Source organism: Lissotriton helveticus, chromosome 1_1, assembly GCF_964261635.1.
Source record: "Lissotriton helveticus chromosome 1_1, aLisHel1.1, whole genome shotgun sequence".
Taxonomy (NCBI): Eukaryota; Metazoa; Chordata; class Amphibia; order Caudata; family Salamandridae; genus Lissotriton; species Lissotriton helveticus.
Genome location: NC_136057.1, coordinates 1,865,519,221 through 1,865,535,389, shown reverse-complemented (window position 1 = coordinate 1,865,535,389; position 16,169 = coordinate 1,865,519,221). Strand labels below are relative to the sequence as shown.

At 45.1% G+C, this 16,169-nt stretch overlaps 1 protein-coding gene across 4 annotated transcripts in view; it reads right to left on the bottom strand.

The window, feature by feature from the left end:
• Positions 1–238: 238 nt before the first annotated feature.
• RABGAP1L (RAB GTPase activating protein 1 like) overlaps positions 239–16,169 on the bottom strand; it is a 1,373,174-nt gene continuing 1,357,243 nt past the window's right edge. For 3 of the 4 annotated variants that reach the window (XM_078641767.1, XM_078641773.1, XM_078641781.1), the window contains 4 exons: positions 9,172–9,255; positions 8,982–9,053; positions 7,441–7,641; positions 424–734 (listed from right to left, as the gene is read on the bottom strand). In XM_078641767.1, the coding sequence (XP_078497893.1) occupies positions 567–734; positions 7,441–7,641; positions 8,982–9,053; positions 9,172–9,255 (525 nt within the window). In that variant the 3' untranslated portion in view covers positions 424–566. Of the gene's footprint in view, positions 735–7,440; positions 7,642–8,981; positions 9,054–9,171; positions 9,256–16,169 lie in introns of all 4 variants that reach the window. The other variant, XM_078641752.1, reaches the window with a different exon arrangement.

The following is a 16,169-nucleotide window of genomic DNA, read 5'->3' as shown; positions in this document are numbered from 1 at the left end:
GGAGCAAGAATAATAAAACTTCAAAGAAAAAAGTGGCAATTTAAATAGGGGAGTGTGGGCTGCCCAGAAGGTAAGGAAGGGAATTCACTTCAGTGAAGCAGTCAAAAGGACGGTGCACCCTCTTTACTGTAATGAACACATCGCCTTGGTCGCTCCATGATTCTCTCAAACTCCTATCCAAAAGATGAAGTAACATTATCAAATGCACAATAAATTTGTGAATAGCAATAAAAAAACGGATTATAAACATTTTTTTGTATTGTTTCCATGTGGCATAAGAACTAAGGTTCTAAAATAAAGCAATATGTTAAAAACAAAGTGTCGGTTGTCAGTAAGCAGCAGTGGAGAAGCTCCTCTGGGCAGTGGAACAAGAGCAGAGGTGAAACAGCCGTGGCTCCTTTTCCCAAGACACTGTTGAATAGCGCTTAAAATCCGGCTTACTTTCTTTAATGGAGGAGGAGTGTTGGATAGTTCTAACAGAGGAGCATGGGATGACCTCTGCTGCTCCTGGGCGGAATTGTGATACTGTGTATCAAGTGTCTGTCTCTTGTTATTCCCACATCAGACTATGTGCTTTCTTTGACCGGTTGCGAGGTCTGGGCCACGGGCTGCAACGGGGGTGATGCAGGCGGTGCAGTCGTGGCTGTTTTGATAGAGTTCAGGGTTTTGCTGAACCAGGAGTTTTTGGCGGCCTGGATTTCGCTCATCAGCGCTCCTCTCTGGTGTTCAAGCTCCTGCAGAAGAACAGGATAAAGCAAAATCAGATGGTTACAATCATCAGTGGGATGTGTATACACAGCCTCTGCTGGTGTACCTCATCCATGAGCTGCAGCACCTAGTACTTGCGTACTATGGTATTATATGTAGCTCTTTCAATGCACCTCAATACTAGCCCACAACAATGTAGGCCATTCTAAGAAAATGACTTGCCAAGTATCCCCCCAAAGCACTTCTAATATGCCAGGAAGCATCCCTTGCTATTTCAAAGCAGGACATGTACACTGCTCAATACAGTCTCCCCACCCAGAGCTTCAACAATAGACAGCAATCCTGACCTAAAACATGCTAACCTATTGAGAGACTGAGATGACAGACAAGCATACACTACACTAAGGCACCTCAAACAATCCTTACAAGCAACCACCCTACAATCCAGTACATCCTCCTGTGTTGAGATTCACATGCACATATACCAATGCACAACACCCCTTAATCTAGTGGTTCTCACCTCGCACAGCTGCGATATATCTCAATAATGAGTTGCCGCTGTAAAACATAGAACTCCCTTGCGGTACTCTTTGCCAAAGCTGTCAAGTTTAAGCCATAAAACTCTGAAGGCCTCCAAATAGGAAATTGTCAATTGAGACAAATACTGATTTGTGATGTCTTATTTGGCATGTATTAAAAGATTTGGTAGAAGTGGTTGCAATTTGTGCACCGGCTTCTACCAAATGCACTGGTTGGTATTTTGCAAACCAACAACCTATGTTTTAAAAGGAGGCTGCAATTCGACCTACCTCTTTAACCGCATGCGCGCTAGCGGTTTTCCCGCAGTGCGCTAAGTTTTTCAAAAACCCGCGGTTCATGACGAGCTCAGCTCGTCATGAGCGTACGAGAGGCGTAACTCATGACGAGCTGAGCTCGTCATGAGCGTCGAAGGGGTTAAACTGAATGATAGGTCACAATTTGCAACCCAGTACAATTGGCTAGAGTAATAGATGTGGGTCAGAAGACCACCATGTCTGTGATTGTTTTTAAATAAAGCTATTTCTTCTTTAATTCTTTAATGCATCCAGTTTTACTAGACAGAAAATTGTATGCATTTTTATAAAAACAAAACCTTTTACAACCATTTTTCAGCCTAAAATGTTTTTATCCACATTCACAAATGGGAAGGGGGCCTCTCAACAGGACCCCTTCCTGTTTACGAAGTGCTTAGCACTTAATGTGAGGAGTGGTGAAATATTAATGTTTTGTAACTCAATTTTGGTTGCAAAATATTAATATGTACCTTAAGGATTCAATATCTGGAAGGGACGCCCATAACATGCCCCTTCCAAATAATGACTTGTTATATATATCTGCAAATCCATATTGTGATACCGAAATCACAATTTGGGTTATGAGAATATGAAAAAATGCCATTTTGCTGATGCAAAAGCTCCAATTTTACGAATCGGAGCCTTTGCGATTGTAAAGTTGCTTTGTACGTAAGGGTTTGAGTTCTTTCTCCTATCGCTGAGCAGTTCTCGATAGATCTGCTAAAGGTCCTAAATGCCCACTTAGACTGTCAATTCATCAAATCTCTAGAATTCCCCTTAGACAGATCTCTTAAAATTGAACTCCGTATCACCTGAAGCTGCTCAGCAACAGAAGGTGCTTCATACCAGAAAATGCACTGCAACCCTGATACAATCTGCACAGCTCCCCTCGGTGCAGCCCGTAGTGCTGCAACCTGTTCCGGTGTTGGTACTGGCTCCACAGTGGCATCTAGTAATGGCTTTTTGTACTGCACCCTCCTCTTCAATTATTTGAAATTAGTTACTTACCTGTAACTCCAGTTCTCCACCCTTTTCTCTGGTTAACAAAGGACAAAGTGATATTAAGAACCAATCCTACATTTATTTTTAAGGTGCCCACTGACTTCCATTTGAATGTGCCTGTTATTCTTAGACACTTCTTTCCTAACCCATCTTCACCAGCAGAACGATCATTACATTCTCTAGACTTGCGTAGATGTCTCAAATTCTATATAGACAAAACAAATGACATACGCACATCAGACCAGCTATTTGTACCATTTGCACAACCACAAAAAGGCCAAGCCCTGTCCAAACAGGGGATAGCACTTTGGCTCTCAGGCTGTATTGCATTCTGTCAAGCCAATCATTCTCTCCAGGGAAGAGAGAGGGGCATTCCACCAGGGGCATGGCATCAATTGCAGCACTCTATGCTGGGGTGCCTTTGAGAGACATCTACTGTGCAGCCACCTGGAGGAGCAGGCATACGTTCATGAAGTATTACTGCCTAGACGTGGACGCAGAAGCTGAGGCAGCAGTGGGGCAGGCAATCCTGAGAAACATCTTTCACTGAAGGTGAGCCTGCTTTCCACTTTGTTTTATTTCATAATGTGTGCTGCTTGTTATCTGGATTCAAGCATGTGAATATTTAAAAGATCTAAAGTTGGAGAAGAAATGAGTTACTTACCTGTAACTCCATTTCTCCAAGATTGGTATTGTTTATACATATATATATATATATATATATATTCACATGCGATCCCTCCCTCCTCCCGGGGTCAGAGACTCATTGTATTTTATTCTCACACTTGTGCTTTGAAATTTTAGCTATGGTGGCCTCTGGCTTTGGGGGGGGGGGATCGAGGGGGGGGGGGAGGAGGGGGGAGGGGTAGGAGCGCTTAAGCTTTCACTTCATTGGCTGAATTTTTTTTTCCCCCAAATGAGGGGGATGTGTTATTAAACATACTGTGTTGTTTCAGGCCTATGGCCATTTTACATTATATACTGTTTGTTGTATATTTGACACTGTATACTGCTATTTTAATGTATCAGGGATTCCAAGCCGGATGACAGGGAATTATTCAGCATGTGAATATATAAAAGATCCAATGTTGGATAAGTAGTGTATTAAGGTTCTTGAAGGCAACAGTCTTACAGTGTGCACCAGATGAACACGCATTGGCAAAGCCAATAGGTCACACCTTATGTGAGATTTATTGGCGTTGCCAAGGTTTTCTTAGCCACGTTGTACAGCAGCACCACTGTTGGGCAGCATTGTTGGAAGTACATTTTTAAAAAGTGCTATGACTTTCAACCATGCTGCTGTACAACATGGCTTCTAAAACATTATCAAAGGCAAATAATGGAGCTACTTGGCTTTACCAATGTTTTTTTTAAACATGGTGTACAGCAGTGCGGCTTCTATGCAGCATGGTTGAAAAGAAAAAAGAAAAAAGAGCTATGATGTTGTCAAGGCTGGCTGCGTCAGAGTGCTTTTTGCCTTAACTTTCAAGCAAGCTGCACTGGCTAAAAACATTGACAAAGCCAATGGATCTTGCATAGGTGAGAACTATTGGGTTTGGCAATGCTTCGTAATTAGTGCAAGAGATTTTTTTAAGTGGGTGAGGAAGGGTGTCTTCAGCTTTACACTGGGAAAGTAGGGGTTCTCCTATTTTTAATAAGAAAATCCAGGTGTGTTAACCGGGGATATTCGGAGGACAAATAAATGATGGGTGCTCAGGACAAAGTGGGAGAGCAGGTGTGAAGCCACCCATTGTACTGGCAGAGAAGGGATCCTGGGAGGCGACGCTCCTCCGCCTTAACGGAGGAGCCGCCCCGAAGGGATCTCTGCCTTTGCCTGTGAGATGAGGAAAGTAGTATGTTCCCTGACTTTATATAGGATCAGCCCAGACAGGATGAGTTGATCCAGCCTGTAACTGAGAAGGGAGTTGTAGAAACAGCTCCTAACTGAGGAGAGAGGCCTCCACCAGAGCCTTCACGGGGAGAGGCCTCCACCAGAGCCTTCACTGGGAGAGATATGTAGCGGCTCTGTTGAGGAGCTTAAAAAATAAATCCATGCTTATTTAAGTTCTGTTGACCAGCCTCCCCACATGATGTCTTTAATTAAACTGCAGGGGTCTCCTCGAGGGTGAGTGCACCAACTTTCTCCTTCTCCTGATTAGTATGGCGGTTGTGTTTTGTGGGAAAGAGAAGATATGGATGTCTCTCAGGCATGGACACTTCTAGTTTGAGGGCATCTATTATAACACATTCCGGCAATCTGATGTGTGCGGACTCAAAGCTGCCATCTGTGCGTGTGTGGTAAATCTAAAGAATGTGAGTCAAAAATCCTTCCACAAAACACAAAAAATTAGGGTGACAAACTTAAAAAGTGGTAAGTAATGGGCGAGCTGAAGCCCAACAAAAGATCCTCACAAGCAACAGTTCATGCGCTATTTCAGGAAACAGCTAAAAACGGCCTTGTTGCTAAGGAAAGTTAATGTCAACAGAGCCAGCTATAATGTTACCTGGGGCTCCCAATATGCTTGCATCGTAACTGAGAGGAAAAGCACTGCAGTTACTGCCACACATGGGGAGAAGAGACATCACCTTTACTAATGTTTAAAAGCCAAATCTCCTCCTCCCTCAGAAGAGACTTTTCCCTCCTCCAATAACCACCTAGCCTAACAAAAGCATGGACATCTCTTGCAATGCAAGGGGCTCTTCATCCCTTTTTTGGGGAAATGTGCATTTTCTGCAGGCCCACCCCAGATTTGTCTCTCCTACTGCTGAATCCGTTTTCTGTTGGCCTTAGAACGCTGTGCACTTTACCCCTATTAAACAGTGGTAAGGTTAGTGTGCTTTTAACTTTAAACATGATAATTGGCATATGCTTCATAGGCACATTTAATTTACTTATAAGTTCCTAGTATATGGTACTACCTGTACCAAGGGCCTATAAATTAAACGCTACTTGTGAGCTGCAGCACTGATTGTGCCACTGACTAAAGTAGCTCCCTAGCCAGCCATTTCACACTAAAGTGCAAGTTTAATCTACAATTTTCTCCAGGGAAAATAAACCTTTGGCAGGTATACACCGTCCTTTTTAATACTTATAGGCCACGTCTAAAGTATGCCCTAAATGCTCATAGGGCCAGAAGTTGCAAGATATTTAAAAAGTAGGACATGCTTTTTTAAGGTTTTACGTGACCAGGTAGTAAAAAAACCTCAAAAGCCGTTTTTTACTGCGGCAAGGCTAGCCTTCCATAGACTAACACCGGTTTACTTTATTACGTTTAAAAAGTAATACATTCTGTTTAGGAGCAGCTAGAGAAATACTTCTTGCACTAATTTTAATTGCAATTTAAAATGCTCTTTAATGGTAACGTTAGAATTAAAATTATTCTGAAAATGGCACTTTTAGAATGTTGCCATTTCCAGGCCTTAGGTTTGAGTGGCCAGCTGCTTCTAGGCTGTTGATGGCTCCCCCACTAGGAAATGTGTATGAAGTGAGATAGTGGATAAAGGGTCTGGATGTAGAGGGAAGTGAGTCTTCGACAGGATGGCTGGGGAAGAGCTATGCCCTGATCACACTTGAAAGGGGTCTGCCCCAGCAGACACAAAAGGACCCGACACCTAGTGTGCCTCTGCCTTTTGGTTCACTAGCCAGACTCGAGCCAAACTAAGGGAAGAGGGAAGGACTGATTAGAACATGCTTAGGGGTTAGATAAAGGGGTTGCCCCTGCCAACAGGCTGGCTCTGGGTATAAAAATTGCACTCTCGGAATCTGAAATCAGAACACTCTGGACCTGAGAAGAACAGAGGAATGCCTGGCCTGCTGTATGTGACCTGAGAAGAGCCCTGAAGGCTGGACCTGCTCTCCCTCTTGTACCCAGGGCAAGGAATTGGATTCCAAGGGTCATACGTTTGACCTCCTGTTAAAGCTGCAAGAACACAACAAGACGCAACTGCCCAACTGATCAGGACTGGATCCTGTTGTGGCCTCTATTTGCAACTATTTGTGTCTCTAACTAACTCCCTAAGGTCCTGGGGGACTTCGGAAGTGTACTCCTGAGGTGGATTGGGATTAAAGGACTAAAGTCTGAAAGCAAATCTTTGACCAGAACAAACCTGGTTGACTCTCTTGCAGTCAGCGTCAAATTGAGTCCAGGGGTCCTGTTCTACCACGGCCAGTACTTTGCTTATTGGTGCCATTTTACTGAAACCTTTACAAATTCATAACTTAATGGACTTTTATCATTTTGATATAATTGTGTTAACAAAATTATACTCTATTTGTATTATTCGTTTAGGATTTTTTTATTGTTTTTGCAATTCTACTTTATTATTGTTTTAGTACTGCATAAATACTTTGCACATTGTCTCTAAGTTATGCCTGACTGCTTTGTGCCAAGCAATAAGATAGTTGAGTGTATTTATTTAGTGACTTTGTCGTTCACCTTGACATGGATTGTGATTATTATTTGAGGTGGGTTCTCATCCCTATTAGCTAATACTCCAATTCCTTGCACCTTTCTAGCTAGATTTCACTTGCCACTACCGCCGCAATAATACCTAAGCCCTCCTGGGTGCTTTAGTCTTCTCTCTGCCACCAAAAGTGAAGCCTCTAAATATATGAAATGCAATGTTTTGCCAATGTGCAAATTCCGTCCATCACCTTGTGTGTTTTGCTGTTCGCCGTATGTGGGAAGGGTATGCCCAGACGTGGGTCCCGTGCTCACTACGCCACTGGAGTCAAGCTATCCTGGCTGATTACGGCTGATAGCCAGAAACCGGTCCTAGGATGCTTGATTCCAGTCCAGGGAAGACATGGCTTGGCAGTTCAGAAGAGAATTTCGGCCTATGCCACGCAACAATCTTCTTGGGTGGAAAGCGCCAAACAGAGGCTTTGTCACTGTACCTGGATTTTGCACTTGGCCTCCACAAGCTGCAATTTGGTCTGTGCCAGCTCCAGCTCCATCTGGCGCAGGTGCTTTTCCAGCATGACCTTTTCATCGTCTGAGGCTTCAGCACTTAGAGGGTCTTTCCCCGAGACGCAGGGGCGTAGTGTTCCTTCTTTGCTGAAGATCTCGCTGCATTGTGCGCAGGACATTACTTTGCTCTGTGAGGGAAGACCGAATCAGCATAACTAACATTAATCTTACATCTGAAGAACAAACCAACATTATTTTACCATTTTAAATAGATTTTAGAATCAGCTCAAGACTAGTCTGTAGTGGGGCAGGGGTGACACAATCATGCATTGTGCAACATGTTTTGCATACACACCCTTTCAGTGTCAGCAGGAATGTGTGGAGGTTGAACAAGTATAACTGTGGGAAATATCTTAAATGGCCAAAGACAGACCTCAGATGGTAACTTTTCAGAGTCGGACACCTGACCTAAAATGGAGTGGGTAGGTACTGTTGCTGGTACAGAGAGCTGCCAACGACTGACCAAAATCTGAGGATACTGTTGCTGGGACCACCTGTAGCACCACGGATGTAACTTACAATGTGTGTCTACATTTGCCAGGAACACACACAGAAGTAAATTCGAGCAGTCTAAGATGTTAGGAAGGCATTGCTGTGAACAACTCTTGAATGCCAGTCCACAACCTACGAGGTCTTGGTGCCATCTCAGAAAAAGCCTGGGGACATGTAGCAAGATGATTTAAGTTGTGGAAATACTAATGCTGGAATCGCCTGTAGAGCAGCAAGGGTGATGGGATATCAGCATCAGAAATGCCCAGAGCGGCAGACAAACTAACCTAGCACAAAAATCACCTACAAACCAGTGGATAACTGGCCTACAATGTGGGGATGTTAGCGTTAGCTGTGGAAACACCTACAGAGCAGTAGACACCTTATCTAAGATGTGAGGATATTACTGCTGGAAATGGCTACTGATCAACAGCTAACTCACCTCAGGTGTTAGTGCTGGCTGGAAACACCTTCATACCAGCTGATAACTGACCTAAGATTTCAGGATGTTAATGCTTGAAACACCTATAAAGCAGCAGACACTTGACCTAATGGGTTGGGATTTTAGTGTAGGATCCTTACAGGGCAGAGGTCACGGTTTGCAGGAGATAGGAGCCTTACAGCTCAGGAAGGTTATGATATATTCCTCAGCAGCTTAAAGCTTACCATCACAAAAACACTTAGCTTGTCAGTACTGGTTTGTGACCTTCTGGTCTTAGGGTCAATTTGATGAGGCCCATCATGCACTGTGAAAGCATTTAAGAGTGTCTGACCTCAACTCTAACAAAGTATAACCTCTCATGCTCAAGGAGGAGGTGCCTGTGCAAGCCAATGTAGCTGGTACACGTGGGCACATCTCCAGAAGAGAACATCAAATTGAGCTTATGCTAAACACCCCCTAAAACCAAATACAGCAAACGTGGAACACTCCAGCAAGCTGCTTTCCACCACCCTCGATGCTACAGGCTTCCCAACGCACCTTCACCATCTCCAGCTCTTCCTTGTTAGCCGTCTGCTGCTTCTCCAGCCTCGTGCTTAACTGTGAACAAATCTAATAGGGAGAAACAGAAAATGTTCATATGGCTTGGTGAATAAGGTACACCAAACTGGAACTTGCAAATATTGATCGCTGCTTTCCAGGTCTCTTCGGATGAATGCAGCAGCCTTACCTGTTTATATTCTGCAATAATTGCTGTGGTCTTTTTGATTTCCAGTTCTGCCTTTTCCAACTGTTTCCGGAAAACCTCCTTCAGCTGTGTGGGAACGAGAGAAATTGTAATTCCCAAAAAGCTTGGTAACTCAAGGTCGATTAATCATTGTGGAGGTCAGGTATAGAACACCCGAATGGATTTATTGACCACCCTGAAAATCCTATTTGCATCTCATAGAAAGTTATCAACAGTTTACAACAGTTGTTAATAAGCACTGGCAAAGCAAATAGGTCAGGCCATTTATTAGAGGAAGAGTTTGGTAATAGTTGGTCAACTTTGTGGGCTTGACTCCCAGTTGTCTTAGAAACACCCCCCAATGAAGCACATTTTGGGCTACAACAATATAGAAGTTGGAAATGAGGCCTTTGATGAACAGATTGCATTCACAGTGTTAAGCTAGTAACAGTGTTAAAGAAGGAGTCAGAAGATGAAGTTAGTGTTTTGAATCCTGCATTTAAAAGGCATGAAGTGTTGAATAGGTGATACAAAGGGGGTGGGGGGACTTTTACTGCATCTTTAAAAAAGCATGTGTGCATGCATATCTTTTTGTGAACAAAGGCTATATATCGAACAACTTGTCATCATGACAGCAAAGTAAAACAAATGAGCATGAAAGGGTGATTAGTGAAGAGCACTGTGGACATCTCTGCCTGTCATAAAGACAAACAGTAAAGCTAAAAATAAAAATATAAATTGTTTTAGAGTCAGTTAAGTCAATACTTCACAGAACACAAAATGGCTCTGAATTAAAAGCAACACATCCTGTTGCATCAATTGTATGAAAAATTGTGCCTTATCGCCAAAACTTAATGGGATCACAAAAAGGACAACGTAGCCATCCATGAATTGCCATGGTCTTGATAGGTAGCCCATCTGAGGCAATGCCAAACCAGGAAAAGCACATCATGAAGGGCCTGACCAAAAGCCCACTCTCTCGCTCTGCACTTCTTATTGTACCTTTTTGAAAAATGTATTAAATAAGGCCAACCTAAAGTTAGTCGTATCTTAAAATGACAAAGATTACCTCAGAATGGTGTTCACCTGTACCTAGTACAATTTAGAGTTTCTTGTAGTCTAAATAGAAGTCAACCATGCCTTGTACTGGTTAGCAGGGATTTAAAGTGGAGCTGAGCGAGGAAACGGGTGGCGAGAGCGACACGCGGCAGGACACACCTGGTAAAGTGCGCCCCCGCCATTGTCTCGAGGAAGTGGATGCGCGGGTGGCAGGCGGCCTCGGGTATAGGCCCGTGCCGTCGGGACACCCCCACGCCGCTGGGTCTTCCAGGCCATCAGCTCCCCTAACGGGGCCCGACCCATGGTGTTGTCCTCTCGACACACACCAGGCCTGCGTCCCACCACTCAGCCAGGCTGTGGGCCTTGCTGCGGGCAACCCCTATGGGGAGGCCAGGCGGGGGGGAGGGGTAGGGCCCATATGGTGTGAACTGCATCAGGAGAAAGAGGCCGCTATGTGGGCGGGGGTGGCACTTGTACCTCTCCCCTTCCCCTACCTGGGCTGGAAATGACGAGCAGGACCCCAAAGGGGTCTCGTGAGGCTGGGCTGTCCTGTGTGCCATCCCGTGGCACTAAAGGGGCCGCCCTCTTAGGAGGGTCCCCTTCGTGGTTGTCGGGCTGCCCACAAATGTCAAGTTGGCAGCAATAAAGATGTCGGCCACATCTGCAATCCGCGCCATCAATCAAAGAGGAGTTTAAGTGCTGAGCTGCCAGCCCGGTGGGGGGGATCCGCCCCTGTACTCCATCGCCCCAACAATCCCCCCACCCTCTCCTCCCCTAAAGTTTAGTCTAAGAAGTAAGCACTTTGGAATGCAGTTTTACCCCAAACAATACCATTGTGAAAGGGAGAAAAAAATGGCGGAAATCCACTTTATTGTGTGGTAATGAGGACAGCCTTGTATGAATTAAATGCAAACCGCACACTCGCCTTTCATCGCGTGTTTTCAGCCTAAATTCCAGTCACAGGCCTAAGTTTTGCACATGCGCATCAATGTTTTTGCAAGGCGGTCATGCCGTGAACCTGACTGTCAGTCAAAGCCAGACTGCTAGGGTCAGTGCAAGATGGCGGCATCTGTAGACGGATTCTTGCCGGCACCACCACTGATGGCCAAGACACATCCAATGGTCGCGAGGATGCCCTTGTTGCAAAGAGGAGAGGTATCATCCCAGGGGTCAAATGTCACCATTGGAGTTACGTGCTGGCCTCAAAGACATCTGATGATTATTGGCACTTCTGAGCTCTTTGTGGGTTCGTTGGTGCTGTGATTGCAGAGGCATGGTGTGCGGCTAAAACCATAATCAATCAGTCTCCCTGTGATAGAAGAAATAAATAAAAATAGACTGAGTGCAGAGTATGTGGTATGCTTTCTCGGTTACGCGGCGGTTTGCCCCGGAGTCTCTAGTTATAAGGACCTTGTTCTTACAGCGAACAAGAGCTTCTATTTTTGGACTAACCCTTGTTGAAGGGTCCTTGAAATATGTCAACATGTGCTCTTATATTCCATGGCACAAGAATATCCCCATTTAGCAAACCCCTGCTGTCTGAGCTGTCCCTCCTAAGATATCATTCAACAAGAGGAGAGGTAGGGAGAATGTGGATCCACTCTTAGTCCCCAGTTATACTAGTTTCAACAAAATAAGAGTGTCCAAATTTAGTTACTTTGTGACAACAAGAGCAAGAAAAAGGAAAATACAAGACCCATCACAGGTTTGTATAGAAGGCCCTCACTCACCAACCTGGTTGGTGACATGCTTCATCACCGGGCCCCACTGGGAGAGGCCGAGTGCCTCCCCAGTGTGCTTCAACGCCAGATTTACTGCGGAGCAGGTTTTTGTGAATTGGTGAGAAGTGAGTGATAATAGTGATAGTGACGATTAGAAATGTCTGAATTGTATCAAAAAAAGAAATTTTAATGTTTGACCAATTGGACATATTAAAAGCAAAGTGTAGGAAAATAGGCCAAATAAATTGTTTGGTTATTTCCAATAGCTTATCAGTGGGTCAACATGTTTCTGCCTTGAAACGGTGTACATTTACCAGGCATTCGTCAGGACCATGTGTGGACTAAACCCCAGCGGTATGGGCACGCTAAGGCCCACCCTAACCTGGGGACGTGAAAGTGAAAATTTATGTAAAAAAGTGCATTTAGAAGGAAAAAATTCCCCTATGGTACTCCCGATTTGAGAGACCTCAAAATTAGTGTAATGCACTTGAATGGTGAGAAGAATGTACACCATGGATCTCGGGAGTGGGGTGATGGCGAAATCGGCACACCGCCCTCGACGCCAGGCACCCACTGGAAACCTGCTTCTACCCTCTGAAACCGGATCCCTCCTAAGATATCGTCAAAAGGTTCTTCTTCTTAGAACTCCACTTACGAAAATAGTCCTGACACGTGTCATTGCAGCCCGCCAGGTGTTCCCTGGAAGTACATTGTTGGGTTTCATGCTGAGCTGAGGCCGGCATAAAGACAGACAAGACACAGAGTAGGTGACTGGTTGGATTCAAGACCCCTGGCTTATTTGGTAGTAGTCCCAGGTGCGGCCCAACGGGCGTCCGAGGCCCCCTGTGCTGTTGCTGACCCTCTACCGACTGGGCTAAGCGTGGGATTTAGTTTTACTCTGTCTTTACTCAATGGTCTAGGTAAGAGCAGATATGGTGCTAGCCCTGTGTCCTGCTTAGGGGTCAGCCTATGTGGAAACTGTTGCGGGGCGCCAGGCTTGCTTGCGTTACAATGGGAGCCGTGAGGTCCTCCCTGTGTCCTTAACTCTAACAGCCGGGTTGGGTGGAGCCAGTCGTCTGGGGGGATCTGGGCAGGTTTTTAGGTTCTGGTGCCCGGCCTCCAGTCTGCCGCGCTTTGATTGGGCTTGGGATGATGGGTGCATGCAAGCTAGATGAACACTCATGGGGGGGAAGCCTGAGGGTCACCTGTGTCACACTTGGTGCCATGGAACTGAGCGCCGTTTTCACCCTCTCCACCGGCACCTGGTGGGACGCTACCTGTTTTCTCACCCACTAATTCATCTTAATTATAACCTCTAAAAGCGGCATGCAATCTATGATCGCGAGCGCTTCATAGCTCAACCTGGATAGAAGCAAGGCTCTTTCAAGATCTCGTGTAGCGTTTCACAAGGTATCACAAACCCTACACTTCCCCTGCCTCCTCCAGGATACCGTATGCAGCAGTTTGTGGGGTGAAGTCAGAAAACTTGTCCAGCGTGGGGGTGTATTTACGAAATGACTGCCTGCATTGCTGGAATCTTAGCACATAACATATTTCACCATTGTGAGAAGATTGTTGCTCGAATTATGGGGTTGGTAAAACTCCAGAGCTCTTCATACACGGGGATGTTCATGCATATGGCTGTAAGGAAGGAAATCATGAAGGACAGTTTGAAATAATAGGAATATGAAGACAAATGACTCTACAGCATAACAGCTGGAACACTGTTAGTTATCTGCCTAGCTGCATTTCTTCCGGTCGCCTGTCCGTTAATTGGTTGAACATTGCGATGTAAACGATTACAATTACATGCAGTCATCGACGGAGGATTATATTGATATACAATTGGAAATTGATTACTGCAGGGAGAGGGACACAAGTTTCTCCCCGGCCACAGAAGGGATAGTGATACAAGCGTTACATGCTTGAACAGGCATTAAGTTACAGCGTCCTTTGTTTAAAACTCTCAGTTACCCTCTTGGTTCAGTTCCCTCCAGGAACGAGTTGTGGGTACGTAATTGAAACATCAATGTTCCCGCGTAGAAATGCACAGGTGACAAGGTTCTCAACTGGTAATTAAAGAAGTGCACTTTCCTGTGCCTGCAGCATGTGGTCCGAGTCTTGGCTCGACTCGCAAACCGTTGATCCTGGGCAAATCCCTTTCTCCCCCGGGTCTACAATAATTGACTGTGTCCTTGTGGAAGGTAAGGGGTCCTCACGTGGAGCGCTCCATTACCTGCTGGGCAGGTTCGTGCTATACAAAGCGGCTACAACTAGTGCAAAGGATATCAGGCGGAACTCGGTTAAAAGAGAATGAAGCAATGTAATAACCTCGGGTTCAACACATTGGTTGGAGTGTTTTCTAACACCGTATGGCACCTGGCCGACATGTTCCTAATTTCAGTATAATAGGACGGTTCTACAACCATGGGTGACACTTCACCATTACTATTGGGCATGCAGGTGGTTAGGAGTCCGGGCGTTCCTGCTTTGTTCGTTAAAATGGCCCATCCCCGACTGCATGAGGTGTCTGTCGGTGGTAAGTAATATGCAGTTAGAACTTGGCTGACCCAGAATATGCAATCTTTTAATACACCTCAGATGGGAAAAGAGCTTGATGGGTTGGAAATACCGTTCAATCACTGTGACTGAATTGAGTTGTGTACCTAACAATAGTAGAATTGAAGAGCACTTTTCGTACAAATGGAACTCTGCTGACCGCCAGTGGTCACCTGCAGGCTAGCGGCATATTATATACATTTATGAAACGGGAGGTGGTACATCAACGATGATATCAAGAGAATATTAGGCAGGGGAAGCTTGGAAAAACGAACGTAGGGTAAGCAGAATGGGGTATTTTTGAACAGGACTATGCCTCTCAAATGTCGTACCTTTGAGAGGCCATGGCCTTTTCCATCCTCTCTTGGTCCCTGACTAGGGGAGGGGTGGAGTAATTGCGATTAAGTGGATCACTGCATGTGATTTTATTGTTTTTTACTGCATCTTTTATGGTCTTAATGGCCGAAATAAAGAACTTTTGGATTGGATTGGATCACTGCTCCACATACAGGCTTGGGGCCACATTTTGTCACTGTAGTAGCACAATCAGGATACTAGGAGCATTACAATATGGTGTAGAGAAGGCATGCCGTTCCTACAGATCCCCAATGCACGGCTCTATTGTGCGGACCTCAATAATGGATTCGCTAGAACTTTACCCCAAATAGGGCTAGTTGGGATAGATTGTTGGTTAACTTGTGGGGCTTCAAACCCAGAGCGTCTCACTAGTGATGTCCGTGCAAAGGTGTGTAGTGAAGGGTAACCAGAAGGAGAGACCCGAACATGCATAGGAACGGAAAGGTATAATGTGGAACCTCGGCGGATGCCTCTGAAAGGGATTGTCATGGTGAGATATTACCTGACTATTGCATGCATTTATGTACAGAGCAGTTCCAATGATTACAATTAGGTATGGATACTGCAGGGGGAGGGACTACACCACGCGCACCTTGCCAATTTAAACACAGGGATACACCCTTTTTCAGAGTTGAACCTGGCATCGTCCAGCCCGTTTAATTGAAGTCTCAAGGGGAGAGTGCACTGATCTTCTGTGCCTTTAAAAAAAAAAAAATTCTTGCATGGGATCTGCCAGCGATTTCTGGGAGGTGAACCGTGCTATGATGGTGGCATGGGGCCATCAGGAACAGGGGGACTGACGGACTTGGTGAGGCACTAAAGACTATTCCCCAAGGATATTGGGCTATATCACAACTTTGTTTCGATACAGTCGTATCAATAACTCTAGTAATAACTGGAGTAGGTTAGTTTTGATACAATAAGTTAACTCTACAAGAGGTAGGTTATTACAAGGTAATGCAATTATCATGAATTGGCTTACTGGGGAGGTTAGGTTCTGAGAATAGATATGGCCACTGATTATCAGAAAATGCAAGGGCTATTCGGAACCAATTCAAGGGACAGAATTGAGTACGGGCAGGCCTACCTGGTAGGGGTTATTTGCAGGAGTGAACTGCTAAACAGCTTGGGCTTCACATGTTATACGATGCAGGTGGCTGGCCGCACCCATAAGTTTCCAGGTGGGTCGCACCATACCTTTCCAGGTAATAGGACCAGTTAGTACCGGGGCATCTAAGTTCAAGTTAAATAGAGGCTTTTCAGCTCTGTCATTTCTATTGCCACGCTTGCTGCGCTTCAGGCACA